Source organism: Gossypium hirsutum, chromosome A11 (genome assembly GCF_007990345.1).
Source record: "Gossypium hirsutum isolate 1008001.06 chromosome A11, Gossypium_hirsutum_v2.1, whole genome shotgun sequence".
Classification (NCBI taxonomy): domain Eukaryota; kingdom Viridiplantae; phylum Streptophyta; class Magnoliopsida; order Malvales; family Malvaceae; genus Gossypium; species Gossypium hirsutum.
In genome coordinates this window covers 56,754,264-56,767,471 of record NC_053434.1, presented here as the reverse complement: position 1 = coordinate 56,767,471, position 13,208 = coordinate 56,754,264, and the positions used below count along the sequence as shown (strand labels likewise).

Genomic DNA, 13,208 nt, shown 5'->3' with positions numbered 1-13,208 from the left:
TGAGAGGAAAATGGTATTTATGACCATAATAAAAAATTGGGAATAGGTGTTGAGAGTCCATTGAATGCATTATTAGGGTTAGGTTTTTCATATGATAAAAATTTAATTAAAAGAAGACCTCAACATCCATAGATGTCAAGGTATTCTTGTATTAATCAGTGTTAAAATCTCTATAGGTCAAAATTAAATGTAGTATTCTAAAACAAGAAAAATTAAAGATATTCCCTTCCCTCGACTTTCTTCCCTTTCCTTTGTATTACCTCAATTTAAATATAAGGTAAATGTAGATACATTAATCTAATGTACATTAAATTTGACACCTATGGGATCCAAGGTTTTTCTATATTAATTAGGGTAAAAATCTTCGACAATCAAAGTTAATACAGATACATGAATTTAATTTACAAAAAATTTGACACTTATGGATATCGAAATTTAACTCTGTATTAAATATATTTTTTTATATACTTTTCAAGAATATTGGGATCAGAAAATTGAACAGCTCAACATACAATAAAACAACTCGACACTGATACGCGTTCAATCACCCTTAATGAAAACAATGGAGAAGGAAACAAAATTACATTAATGCAGATGACATTGGTATTATTTGAAGTTTCATTAAAGTTAAAAACAAAAAAAATCAACATAAAGAGGCAAATTTGCTTACTTATAAAATTTAAATTTTATTTTAATATATTGATATTTAACATTATTATGATCTTTATTTAAAATATTGAAAATATTAGGGTTTTTTTATGCAAGACGGTATATGTTATTTTAATTTTTTTTAAATTAGGTGCATATTATAAATTAGGAAATGATATTATGAATCCTAATAAAAATTAATAAAAAATCAATCAATTAGTAGCTTGTCAAAACATTGTTTTGAAATTGATATAAATACCTTATGAAACCTTTTTCATTTTTAATTAAAAAAAGTTTACATAAGTATGCTAAACTGTTTATTTTATTATCTATAATGCTATTAATTTTATCAAATGACAAATTAATTGTATTCAATTTAAATATTTAATTACTTAAAAAATTATTAATTATTCCCAATTGCATGTCTTTTAAAGAGAAAAAAAAATAAAGAATCAATTACTTAAAATCTTATACAATTAATTTTAAAAAAATAATTGAATCATTATTTAATGAAAGTCAATTATAATTTTTAAAATAGTAAACAAGACTACCATTAGTTTTTTTTATTTAAATTTGTCTAATTATATTTTTAATAATTAATATTAATATTGATATCAATTCAACTTTAAAAATTAGAGAGTTGTGTTTAAATGGATGTAAGAAATTAACGTTTGTTAACTTTGCTAACGTCATATACACATGGATTGTCACATGTATGTCATATTAACAATTAATTAATTTTTTTAAAATAAAAAATATTAAAAATATGTTTTATAATTTTTATATTAAAAAAATTATATTTTTTAATTTTAAAAATTAATTACTTGCTGACATGACTTCCACGTGGCAATCTATGTGTATGCCATGGATTAAAAGTTAACAAAAATTAACTTTTTCATTAATATTTGAGTGATTTGACAAATAACATAAATTTAAAAACTAAAAAAGACAGAAAAATTAAATTGAGTGATTTGACAAATAAATCATTTTACCTTTTGTTTTTCACTCAAGTTGCAAAATTTGTAACCATTTTTATAAAAATAAGTATAATACATTTTAATTAACCCTAGTAAAAACTATTCCATGAAATAAGTTTCCCCGTAAATATTTTGGTACATCTTTTTTTTACATTTTTCAAATTAAAAAAAATTAAAAATAATGCATGCTCGGTGTTTTCGTTTTACAGACTCGATCAATAATAGGAAGCAATGAACTTAAGCCTTAACTAGACACGGGTCCTTGTGAAAAGCATCATTTGATTGAAAGAGGTTTTAAAATTCATAATAATATTTCACTTGGACTTAGTAAAATTCTCTTGGTTTTTAACAAGATATTGCAGCCTCTTGAATTGTCAGCTAGGAGGGAAGTAGTTAAGAACTTTAATGTCATTGACGATGCAGGCAAAAGATAAACTTCGTACATTGTACTTCCTCATTTGTTTTCTTTGATGTAATGGTATTATTTAAGGTTATTGATCTATCAGATGTGACTAGCAATGGCTTAATAAATAATTTAAACAAGAAAACTGACTATTTCAACTGGATTATTATTATTATTTCTCTCTTTCTTCCATGGTTGAATTGAACTAGGGTGAAAATGGCTTTATCGATTGTTCAAGGTAGTTTCGTAAGCTTAATAGAAGCGTAATATAAAAGCAATAAAAATGTTAATTTAATATTGTCTCTTATAGTATTTTACATATATATGCCTTGAAAAGTGTAGACTCGATCTTCAACTAAATTCATTTAGATCAAGGTAAGTGGATGCTTCAATAAATTTATTTGAATGTAACATCAGTATAAATAGAGTACCTCTGCTGGAAAATTCCTCTATGTAGCAATGGCTAACCCTTTCTCTGGTGTATTTGGTTTACTTCAGCTCCTTTCCATCACTTTCATTCTTCCTTGCGTTAATTCGATTTCCTTTAATATACCTCGTTTCGACTCTGGTGCAAACAACATACTCTACCAGGGTGCTGCGAGGCCTAATGTTGGAGCTGTTGAATTCAATAGTCTCACCTTTGTTTGTCAAGTTGGTAGAATTATCTTCGCTGAAAGTGTACCAATTTGGGATTCTGAGACTAGAGAAGTTACAAGTTTCACCAGTCATTTCTCCTTCATCATTGACACCCAAGGTAAAGCTAGTTCAGACTATTCAGCCGGCCTTGCTTTTTTCCTTGCCCCCGTTGGGAGCGAAATTCCACCGAACTCGGCAGGTGGATTTCTAGGCTTGTTTAACACCACAACCATTGATTCATCTGGGAACCAAGTTGTTCTTGTGGAGTTTGATACTTTCTCCAACACTGACTGGGATCCAGAAGTTGAGCATGTGGGGATCAACATCAACTCGATTTCTTCAGTTAAGTATGCTCCCTGGAACTTTAGTTTGTACAGCGAAGACACTGCTGATGCATGGGTTTCTTATAATGCTACTACTAGGAATTTGAGCGTCACTTGGAGTTATCAGAACTCTAGTTCTCAAGGGAGTCTTTCTCACCAAATTGATCTGACGGAGATTCTGCCAGAAACGGCCATAGTAGGGTTTTCAGCCGCTACAAGTCATCGCATAGAGCGGCATCAGCTTGTGTCATGGGAATTTAATTCTAGTTTGGAAAGAAAGGCAATCAAGGAGAAAAACACCAACAGGATCAGAATAGTTATTGGTGTAGCAGTTCCATTGGGTATACTAGTAATCGCGGGGTGTATAGGATTTAAGATTTTATTGTGTTGGAAAAGGAGGAAGAGATCATATCAATATATGGAAGGAACTTTCGGGATTAACGATGACCTTGAAAGAGGGGCTGGACCAAGAAGATTTTCTTACAAAGATCTTGTTGCAGCTACAAACAATTTCTCGAGTCAGAGGAAGTTAGGGGAGGGAGGATTTGGTGCTGTTTATAAAGGGTACATTAATGAGCTAGATACAACAATTGCAGTAAAGAAAATTTCAAAGGGCTCCAGACAAGGGGAAAAGGAGTATGTAACTGAAGTGAAGGTGATTAGCCAGCTAAGACACCGGAATCTGGTGCAACTGATCGGTTTTTGTCATGATGGAGGAATGTTTTTACTTGTCTATGTGTTCATGTCAAATGGTAGCCTTGATTCTCACCTTTTTGGTAAGAAGACTCCTCTCAATTGGAATTTGAGATATAAAGCAGCCCGCGGTGTAGCCTCTGCGTTGCTATATATCCATGAAGAGTGGGAGCAGTGCGTGGTCCATCGTGACATCAAACCAAGCAATATAATGCTAGATTCCAATTTCAACGTCAAGCTTGGTGACTTCGGATTAGCTCGGCTTATGGACCATGAGCTAGGTCCTCGAACAACAGGGCTGGCAGGTACATTAGGTTACATGGCTCCGGAATACATAAAAACCGGCAGAGCGAGTAGAGCCTCAGATGTGTATAGTTTCGGTGTAGTCGCCTTAGAAATTGCTACAGGGAGAAGGCCGGTTGATCCAATCGAAGAAAACTCACAAATTGGTTTGGTAGAATGGGTTTGGCATCTCTACGGAAGTGGAAACCTTCTTTCTTCGGTGGATAAGAGGATGAATGCAGAATTCGATGAAAAACAAATGGAGTGTTTGATGATTGTTGGGCTATGGTGTGCTCATCCTGACAGCAACCTCAGACCTTCAATCAAGCAAGTGATTCAAGTTCTTGATTTCGATATGGGAATCCCAAATCTCCCTTCAAAGATGCCTATTCCAACATACCACGAACATGTAGCATCAAGCAGTTCACGTGAACCAATTTTAACCAATTCGAGCCTTGAGGTGGGTCGTTAGGCAAGTGTGTCATCATTTCTTACAATGAAAAGAAATTAATAATGTCTTAATATCTCACGTCTTTATGTTAGCCTACATATGTATATCTCCTTTCTTAGAACATTTATACTATTTCTAGTTCTTTTGCTAGACATGTGGCATGTAACTTTTTTTTATTAATTTATTGGTACTTTAATTAATTTTAATTTTAATTTTAAATTTTTTGTTTTACTTTTAAGAGGTAATTTAAAAGGATTTATTTACATCATAACTCAGGAGCTTATTTAGATATATACATGATAATAAATTTGAATTTTATTTTATTAATTTTAAATAATTATATTTAAAGAGACTAATTTTAACTCATGTGTTGTACATGAAGATATCATAGTTTACTAGCATCATCTCCCCGCTACCCCGGAGATTTTGCCATTTTCTAATAAATTTATTTAATTAATATTAAAAAATATTTTTAAATGCCTTTTACTAAATTACACAGACTTGAATTTATGTAAATTATGAAAAGTAAATTTATTATTTATTTCGGATTTGATATAGATTTTAAGTTAATTCACATATCAACACCTAAATGAATTATGAAAAATATTTTTTTATAGATGTAAATACTTAATATTCTTAATCCATACACTTTAAATATATTATTTAAAAATAAAAAACATGTAAGTAAATCAAATACAAATCCTAAATTGATTTGCAAATAGGTTTATAAATTTAATATTTTAAATATATAAATTTACTATAAATAAAATATTTAAGTTATTTCTCTGTTAAAAGTTTTTTTAGTAAATTCTAAATTAATTTGCAATTCAACATGTGGAACAACAATTTAAATATATCATCTAAAGTTAAAATGATAAAAAAGATTTTTGTTTAGATAAATTATTTAAATATTTTTATAATTTGAAGTAAAAAAAATAAAAAGTAATATAATATAAATTGAAATAAAATGCATAAAAAATAATATGAATATAATAAATCTATAATAAATTATTAATATATAATAATGTTTAAATAAGAAATATTTTTTAATTATTTTATCTTTCTTTTCCTTCCCTTTTCCCTCTCTCTTTTTTTTGTACTTCTCCTTTCCCTAGTCAAGGGCGAAGTCAGAACAAATTTTTAGGGGGCCGAACGAAAATTTAACTTTTTATAGTTTATATTTTTAAAATTTTTAAAGGATTAAATCAAATTTTTATAATTTTAGGGGTGGCCAAAGTATAATTTTACCTTTACTAATTTAAAATTTTAAAAAAACTTCAAGGGTTTAAATAAAAATTTTCCATTTTAGGGGGCTAGGGCCCCTGTCTGCCCCCTGTATCCGCCTCTGTCCCTAGTCACTCCTAGACACCAAATATTAAGCTTGAATAATGAAAGGGGAAAAAAAAACTAGCTATCAAACAAACATTTATAATGTTTATTTCTCACCCCCAATTATTAAAAAAAATTTAAGGTTCTGATTATATGTGCTCCTTTTGATATAATATTTAAAATTACTTATAGCCCCTCCCCAACCCATAAATAGGAGGATAATGTGCTTCAATGCACTCAAATCCACGACCTCCTACATTGATAACAATATTTGTGTCATAAAATTATATATAACTTATTGACTCTCTTCATAACATTTTGTGTTTGGTTCAATTATATAAAATTATACTTTTTTATACATACTATTTTTAATTATCATAATATCAACTCATATATCAATAAAACAACACCAAAATTTTAAACAAATATAAACAAAAAATTATATCACTAAAATAAAAAAATTATTTAAAAAAATGATATGTTTCTGATTTTCATATTTAATAAAATTTACGAACTAAATTTAAATAATATATTGTAACAACTCTAACTACTCAATAAAAATTATCAAGTTTTACAATTAAAACAAATAAATTTTTTAATTGTATAATTGAATTAGATAAAATAGTATATTGGAAATAACTCTTCATAATTATGTTATATTGTAAATTTTATAAAAAAAATTTAAGAACAAATATAATAAAATAATAAATAATTCTTTTATTATAATTTTATTATAAATTTCTTATTGCCTCAACTAAGCATCCACTTTAATGTGTAAGATGGTTAGCTTACAAAATGACCTAATATGATAACTTCTAATCCACAATACTTGGGAATAAAAAATGCTCGAGATATAGAATAACGAAACACCAACATGAAAATTAATATAAATTGCTATAACTATGAAGTGGTGGTGACCTAGATGAAGAACACGATAAAAATCCTACTTCATTTAGGAATATAATCTCTGTTGGGATGAATTTTGGGGTTGATGGGTGATGTGATATTATTCATATCTCAATTGCCATCAACATGAATGTCGATATGATAGATAAGGTTTTTGCCTACAAATCTTAGAACTTCTTTCTATGCTTTTCATACTAGGTAGTTTGATAACTTAACGAGGATAAGTTTTGCTTATTAAAGTCCCAGTTTTACTACTCAAATTTCTAGCTAACTATGTGTGGTTGAAGTGTTTTTTTAAATGCCTAGGATTGTTGCAAATCTCTCTGATACTTCCATCAATCAATATTTTTACCTTTCAAAAAATTACAAATTACTACATGAATAAAACATAGATAACAAAAAATATATATCATCAAGTCAAGAACATATTTCATTTCTCCTCACTAACCTTACCATAATCTTCGCATCATGAAATATAATAAAAAAACATATATTACGAACTTCATACCTCAACAGACACATTCCTTTAAATAGATCCACAACACCCATGAATTTTTTATGAAAACATTTAATACTTTATTATATTGTTGGAAAACATTCTTCAGACATCTATAATAGATATATTTAGTGGCAGATTGTTGATAAGAACAATGCAATAAGACTTTTTAGTCCTCTTGAATAACCATTCCAAATCTATCACCTTTTTATTATTATTATAATTCAATTAGTTTATATCAGATGTTTTGAATTAATTTTTCTATGTTGACAAGTGTTTCGTCTTTTTTTTTTTCCATTATATGGGGAGATCATCACTGTCCCAGCATTGTGAGTCATATATTTTGATACAGTCAACCATCTACCATAACAAGTTGTACTATAAAAACTGATGTTGGATATATCGTAATTCATGTAGTGAGATATGGTTGATCAAGATAGGATTTATCCCTCCTACATAATGGGAGTAATACCTTAGACTTCTTGATGGATGGAGACTAGAAATTCATGATCATACTCAAACAAATTGATATGAGATATCACACTTATTTGTTCATTGTAGTCTACTCAGAAAATCAAGAAATACGAGATTGGACTATACAAATGTGACTATTTCATGACTTGTGTCCAATCTAGATATTAAGGATAAAAGGGTATAATACATGAAAAGATTATCATAGAAAGGTTATGTCAAATTATGACTTCTTATAACTTAGGTTGGAGTAATGCATTGCTAGATGTCACTCATTGCTTGTATTATTAGAAATGTTCTAGTATTACTACTAACATTACAAAAGCCTACAGGGTCACACTCTATAGTTGAAGCGAACAAAATCCAAATACATTTGGTATTGTATTTAGCTTTCACATGAATTAAATTAATTATTGAATTAATTTAATTTGATGGTCAAATATTGAACACATTAAACGTACAAACTTGTTGTACACAAATAGAGAACATATTTAAAATTAATATATGAATTTGATTCATATAAAATATTAATTGTATATATTTTACCAAAATTATTAATATAAACAGTTATAATAATAATTTCAGTCAGAAACTAAATGGACATGGAAAGTGATATTCTTTTGGAAAGAACATAATTCTTTTTTATTACTTTCCTTTTGTTTCTCTAATAATAATGGAATAATCTCATTTTTCTTTCTCAGATATGATATCAAAAGAAAATAAAAGGAAGATATCCGGACTACGTAGAGGCCAAGACATTTTTGTTGCGGCTTGGATTGACATCGCACAAAGGATTTCAACCAACAATGTTACACGTTTTTCCAGTTTGAAAAGGTATATTTTCAACCCTATTTCAAACTGATTATTTTCTCGTAGATGGATCCATGGCTGCGGATCGTCGAAATATTTTTTTCGCTACGCCACAAGGCATACCGACAGCCCCAAAAATGGTATCAAAGCCACTTGTACGATACGAATTTGGGATTAAATTTTATTGGTTGATGCAATTGTATGAGATACGTGTTGTATTATTCGGTTTAATCGATCTGTTTTATGTATATATGATACATGCAATCTATTTAATAAACTTATGTGATTATATGTTCGTCCCAACCATTGTTTAAGTGTTAATCATTTATTTTAATGTCTATTGGATCTAATATAATTTTGTTAAGTGTTAACAGATCTGTTTTGGGACAATGGGGGCTTTTGTCATTTGATGTTAATTGTTAACTTGTTGATTACATTCGAAAAAAGAAACAAAATTTGTTATAGTAAGAAGCATCTCAAATTGAAATTAAAAAAAATTATCCAGTTTTGATAAAATTTATCAAACAGTAACGATTTTCCATAGATATTTGAGTGCAATTTTTAAAATTTCAGGGTCTGCCACTAACTGGTCAGCAGCACCGCTGCTGGTAGCACTGGGATACAAGACCCCTGCAAGGGACTTCGCCCCCTGACCCCTATGTGTAGGCAACATTAATTGAAGGGACAATTTGGTAATTTACATTAAGAAGTCGTTAAATAAAATGAATCATATATTGTATATTGTGTTTGATATGCACGGTGTTTGGAAATGCGTGGTTATAACCCGATAGCCCATTTAATTTATTAATCACAAATGTTGTAATTTTATAAATATGGGTTGCGTGTCATGCCTTTCTATATTTCTTTTGTATTTCTCTTCTCATCTTACTCCTTCGTATGTAAAACGAGTTTCTATAATTGCAAATAGTACAAGCTACTGTGGATTAGAGGAAAAGAAGGCTGGGCTACCTAAAATGGAAAGGAAGCTTGAGAAGCCGTATGCAGCCTTAGGATTCCTTTCAGTTCTCCTATTGGCTTGGGAGGAACCACCTTAGTTTTATAGGCTATAACCATTACACTTATTTACTATTTTGTATTTTTATTGTATATGATACAGTGGATGATATGTTAGCATGCATGTTATAGGATATTGATAAGATCAATTAAAGGATTAAAATGGACAAATTTTATCCATTAATTGTGAGATTAATTATATTAAAAATCCCTTAATAAAATATTAAGTTAAGATTGCCTTCCAATATTTACCCTCTTTAAAGCCTCGATCGATACTATGTAGGTTCTGCTAAAGCGAAGTACATGTATCATCTTGGTCAAATGTGAAGAATAAGCAAGTGATATTCATTAGTTATAATATCGGTTAATAACTTAACTAGGTTACTCTAATATGATTAGATATCTAGAGGCAAGAGTTTTGGATAATCATGAGATGATTGGAATAAGAGTTGTTCACAAAGTAGAGGAGTTACATGTGATGTAATTAGCAAGTGTTGCTTACCTAAATAACCATAATCTTAAGAGTAAAGCCAAAGCTAACTTAAGAAGAGGTGAAATATGAATCCTTATCCACTAGAAAACTTTATAGAAAGTTTTTCCGAAATTAAAATATGAGGGTCATTAATTTTAAATAAAATAGTGGGAGCATCATTTAATAAAGTCATTTTTAATTATTATATTAAACTTGGCAAATGTACTTATGAGCATGTTTCATTATTGTAGATTTATTATGGCAAACTACACAAACTCTTTATCATTGCAATCTATCCTTCAGAAGGACAAGTTGAATGGCTTGAACTTCATTGACTAGTTTCGTGACTTAAGGATTTTCTTCAATGAAAAATAATATATATAATAAATATAAGATTCAACCTTCTTAAGAAAGAGAAGGAATTGATATTAGACTAAAGTAATCATCACTTACTCTTTATTAGGCTAAATTGGAAAGATTAGATTCAACGGAAAACTTGAGAAGATGGAGGGAAAATGACTATAGAAATAAAAATAAAGAAAAGATTAGTATAATATTATGTATCAAATTGTAAAAGATAGAAGAAATGGTGATAGAGGTTTAGTTATAACCAAAGAAAAGAAGAGAGGATGAGGAAGGAAAAAATAGATGGCAACGTGGCAGAGGCGAAAGTTCAGCGGTAGAGTAAAGAAAGAGAAAGGGAAAGGCGACGGTGCAAGGTTGGTTGAGGTGGTGCAAACGGTGGCAAATGGTGGTTGAAGTGGCGACAAGAACAAAATGTGGTGGCACAAGAGGTGGATGACAGAAAAATAGAGAGATAAGAGAAAAGATGAAGAAGAAAAAAAAATGAATTATTGTTTTCCTTAGCTACTAGGGACGAGTAGCAATAGTCAAAGGGGAGTAGAAATGGAATGTAAGGGAATCTAGGAAAAGAAAAGGAAAGATGGGGAACAAAGGGAGTGAAAAGGGGAGTAAACATGGAAGAAATGCAGAAAAAATGGAAGGAAAGAATCTTATGCATAAGGCAACTATTTTAGCCGATAAGGGGGTTAACCAATGAGGTGTGCCAAAATTTAAAAAAAATGTAGAAGAAAGGACTCCAACTTGGGTCGCTAGGATAGCTATGCTTGTTTTTAACCAATAAGCTAGATACTCAATCTTGTTTAAAAGCTAATGATAACTAAATAAAAATGGGGTGTGACACAATTACTATCAAATAGTAATTAAGTCATTTATCACAAAGACAAATGATCCGTGGTCATGTTTACTTTTCATCTATCATGTAATGCTGATGAGAGGATATATCATTTACCCTTTAGTTGGGCTATGAATTCCACTATTATGAATGATGTTACATACAACATAAGTTATATACCCAACGCACCAACTTTCGATTCCTTATCTATTTGAACTCAGACTTCTTACTTACATTAAAGTATACGAGTCACGCATATATAGTCCATCATCCATTCAGGATTAAGGTATGCCACACTATGAACGTCACAAGTGAATTAATCCATAAATGGATCTAGAATCTATTCTACTTGGATCTTATCCGATGTACTGTTAGTCCAGATAGTCACATTTATGTCTCTATCTTCTGGGAGTCATCCGTTTCGATGTTCAAGACAAAGCATCTCCCCAATTGGACTTGATAGACGACATATTAGTTTTTCAATTGGTTTGCTCATTTTCAATTAGACTAAGGACATGTTTATGTTCATCTACTAATACAAGTTGTCTTTTCGTATTACGATATGACCACATAATACCGCTTAGTATTTGAACATGGGATGACCAATGAGCCAATATTTGCTTTCATTTTACTTAGTGTGCAAAAACATTGATGACAATATATAAAGGGTATTAATGTAATTAATGAATATTTTATTAAACCAATTTTTTTGAAAAATAAAAGTGTACATAAGACGAAAATACTATATTTAAGACACTAGATCTAACAATCTCCCCATAGGTGGGTCAAGAATAAGTTGGTCAAGTGGTCTACCACTATAGATCTAGGTAGAGCGGTAATTAGGCACACTGTCAATTACTTTATATGGGACATGATAGTTTGTGTTAGAAGTGACAATTAATGAGTGAGGTCCACCTGAGTATAGAGTTGAGGAATGACTACAAGGGGTTTACTTAAAAGGTTGTCCTTGAAGAGTTGTCCAAAAAGTGTCTCCGAGAGGTGGAGGTATAACAACCCATATCATGGGTGTGTCATATATCTTGTTATATTAATATTATTATATTTTTAAATAAAAAATGTTTAATTAAAATTTTAAACCAAGAAATGCAAGGAAATAATTTTAGTTTCTAAATGAAGATATTGCTTCTGGCATACATGGTTTTAGACTTTAGAGGCACTTTGTTTCTTATTTTCAAATTCATGTGTTAAAAGATTCAACGATTCGCTAGTAAATCGCACAATTAATTTACATGATTATAGTCTTGAAAGAAAACGGTTCCAAAAGACTTAATCGTGTACCAAAAATTCAAGTGTAGATCTGTCAGCCAGTTTGATTAGGGTGATAATGATTTTTACTAGATCCAGTTGGATTTGAATTCGATTTAAATAATTTAAAAATATTTTTTAAATTTAAATTTAATTAAAGAAATATAAAATATAAAATTATTATTTTTTAATAATAAAATAAATTTTTTGAACGAATTCAACTTGAGTTTGATTTTTTTCTTTGAAATTAGAGTTAATTTTTATTTTTAATATTTTTTATTAAAATATTTGTCTTTCGGGTTTTATAAATGAAAAGTAAATAATTTTAAAATTTATCATAATTTCTTAACAAATATTTTTATTTATTTTTAATAGATATTTTCCCCTTGGTTTGGCTATAACAAAATAAAATAAAGTTAATCTATTAAATTAAACTGAAAAATAAAATGCTAACTTTTAAAGTGACAAAAGATTTCTATCAGAGAAAAAGTATCATGAATGTTCAGTATTAAAAGTTAGATTATATTTTACCTTTTTTTATTAAAAAATAAATATATTAGTAATATATATTAGATTAAAGTATAAACTGATAATTCAATTAAAAATTTATTTATTTTTATTGTTCGAACGTGGTTTATGTATGGTAGCATAAGCTATCCATCAGTCAATGTTGGCGTCGATTCTGGGCATAGCATAGCCGGTACGTCTCGAACATCATGACTTTGTTAATTCCGCATTGCCCACCGGAGTCCATACGACGACTTTGACTTAAGTCTTTTTATGCTCATTTTCAATTCTTTTATGGTTCCATGCCAAGTAAAAAATTGAAGCTTATA

At 29.5% G+C, this 13,208-nt stretch overlaps 1 protein-coding gene across 1 annotated transcript; it reads left to right on the top strand.

The window, feature by feature from the left end:
- Window positions 1-2,325: 2,325 nt before the first annotated feature.
- LOC107905975 (L-type lectin-domain containing receptor kinase IX.1) lies at window positions 2,326-4,547 on the top strand. The gene has a single exon (XM_016832780.2). The coding sequence runs from the start codon at window positions 2,488-2,490 to the stop codon at window positions 4,432-4,434; it is 1,947 nt and encodes a 648-aa protein (XP_016688269.2). The 5' UTR covers window positions 2,326-2,487; the 3' UTR covers window positions 4,435-4,547.
- The last annotated feature ends 8,661 nt before the right edge of the window (window positions 4,548-13,208 follow it).

Excerpts from the sequence above, each read along its gene's own strand:
- LOC107905975 (XM_016832780.2), top strand. The coding sequence starts at position 2,488 with ATGGCTAACCCTTTCTCTGGTGTATTTGGTTTACTTCAGCTCCTTTCC.